Source organism: Charadrius vociferus, unplaced genomic scaffold (assembly GCF_000708025.1).
Source record: "Charadrius vociferus isolate BGI_N301 unplaced genomic scaffold, ASM70802v2 scaffold163, whole genome shotgun sequence".
NCBI lineage: Eukaryota > Metazoa > Chordata > Aves > Charadriiformes > Charadriidae > Charadrius > Charadrius vociferus.
This window is the reverse complement of record NW_009648332.1, coordinates 7,320,746-7,322,905: the sequence shown is the minus strand read 5'-3', so window position 1 is coordinate 7,322,905 and position 2,160 is coordinate 7,320,746. Positions and strand designations below refer to the sequence as shown.

Here is a 2,160-nt window from a genome sequence, read left to right as displayed (position 1 = left end):
CCTCCCTGCATCTGTCCCCGTTTCCCCATCTCTGGCTGCTGCGCCGGCATGGTGTGGCAGGGATGGGCAGCTCCTGCCCGTGGGCTGCAGCTCACCCCCCCAGCAGAGGTGCAGCCCTGTCCATGCCACCAAGGCTAAGCGGACGAGGACAGGGACCTGCTCTCGGGGCGTTGACCCAACAGGACGAGCAATGGTGGGACCATCCTGGGGCTGAGCCGGACAAACAGCAGCACTGAGGGACCTTGGGGCAGCAGCGCCAGGCTGCACTGGGAGGAGAAGCACAGCCCCTCAGCATCCCCCAGCCCCTGCTCCCACCTGCACCCCCGGACAGCCCCCCAAACTCACGGGAGGTAGGCTGAGCCTCCCTGCAGCTTGGCGCCTTCCCAGAAGCAGTCCAGCGGCGTCAGGATCACACAGGGGAACAGCTTCTCTATCATCTGTGGGAGGAGGAGATGCGAGGGGTCAGGAGGGATGGATCAGGCTCCCCCCCTGCTTAGCCCTGCTGGGCTGCCCAAACCAGCACCCTCCTGCACGGAGCTGGCGGTGCCTTGGCAGCACCTGGGGCTCGCAAACCCCATCCCCACAACGCTCCACATCCCCCCCACATCCGCTGCCCGTTTCTTGGGGGACCGATCCTCCGTGGTGGGGGGTTCCCTGGGAGCCATGCCGTGCCCGCCACTCACCCTCTCGATCATGCCGTTCTCAATGATGGGGACACCCGACTTGTAGCAGATCTTGTTCAAATCCCACGATCTGGAAAAGCAGAAGGAGGAGCTGAGGATGGGCATCATCCCACAGGGGGACACAGCAAGGGATGTGGGGGACACGCAGGACATGGTGGGGGTTCCCGTCCCCCCCACGCCCTGTCCGGAGCCGGACTCACTTTCCGTACAGCGAGACTTGGACTTTGCTGGCGGCCAGGGCCGCCTCGAGGTGGAGCTGCAGGGCCTCCTGCGTCAGGATGTTCTCCCCATCCCGCTTCGGGGTCTGGATCAACATTTGGGAGGTGTAGACGGACTCTTCGCCCAGCTTCTCCTTGGTGTAGCGCAGCTCCTGGCTCACTCGGCTGCCCGCTGCGGAGGGGACCACGACGTGTCCTGTCAGCGCCAAGGCTGGCAGAGCCCCCATCCCACCAACCTGTCCTGCCCATCAGGATGCCCAGGGAAGGGGATGGGCAGGAGCGAGGCCTCACAGCATCAGATGGTGCCACGTTAACCCGAGTGGGCTTCTTGCCATAGGGTTCCCCATCTGCTGCATCCTCTGGGCACTCACTCCCAGGGGACCCAAGGAGGGAACACCCCAGCCCATGCCACACCAGGCAACCCCCTTCCCACCAACGCAGATATTTCCAGCTCCAGAGTGGGTTGTTGGCTTTGCTCTCCCTGGAAAAACCCCACGGACAGAGAGCTGGTGAAGCGGATGGGACGCATCCTGCCCACTCCCTCCTATGCACTGCAGCGGGTGCTATAGATGCCCAACGCAACCGGAGCAAGTGAAACTGGGGACACCCCACCCTGTCCCTGCCCAGCTGCTCTGTGGCATCCCAGGGTGGGCAGCGTTTTGGCCAGGGGATGAGTGTAGGGAGAGCCGGGCACCCCCAAACCCCCACTGGTGCAGGATGCCCCAGGAGGGACCCGGGGACAAGGGAGGGACATGGTGCTGGGGAGCTCCGCATGACCCCTCTCCTCCCGCCAAGGCTCCAGGATCCATCCCCGACCGCGGTGGAAGAGCTCTGAGCGTGGCGGGGCTGAGGTTCCTGGGAGAAGCCGCCAACTTTATTTGCAGCCATCTCAGTGCAGAAGAGAAATCCCCCCATCCCGACAGCACGGCCGGGGCTGAGCTCAAACCCTGCGTAGCCTTTTGCGTGGCGGAGCACCGTGCCAGGGACAGCCATCCCTGTCCCCGTCCCCATCAAACGAGGAGCTCCCATCCCTCCTGGCACAGCAAAAGAGGGACGAACGACACAGCCCGGAGGATGGTGGGAGGCCGATCCTGAGATCCTTAAGCACAACACCCGGCCACCCCGCTCCCAGCCCTCTGCCCGGGGAGGGGGGGGACACATGTTGTGCGTTGCCCCCACTCTCGTGCCACCCACCAGAGATGTCCCCAGGGTGGCCGGTGTCAGGGCGCATCCCAAGGCAGCACGGCTGGCGCGGGGGG

General features: G+C 64.9%; 1 protein-coding gene across 1 annotated transcript in view; it reads right to left on the bottom strand.

The window, feature by feature from the left end:
- Nucleotides 1-2,160, bottom strand: part of PTCH2 (patched 2) — a gene marked incomplete at its 5' end in the record, with an annotated part of 21,936 nt that overhangs the window by 10,699 nt on the left and 9,077 nt on the right. The window contains 3 exon segments of the mRNA XM_009884854.1: nucleotides 346-437; nucleotides 684-753; nucleotides 884-1,073. Of these exon segments, the coding sequence (XP_009883156.1) occupies nucleotides 346-437; nucleotides 684-753; nucleotides 884-1,073 (352 nt within the window).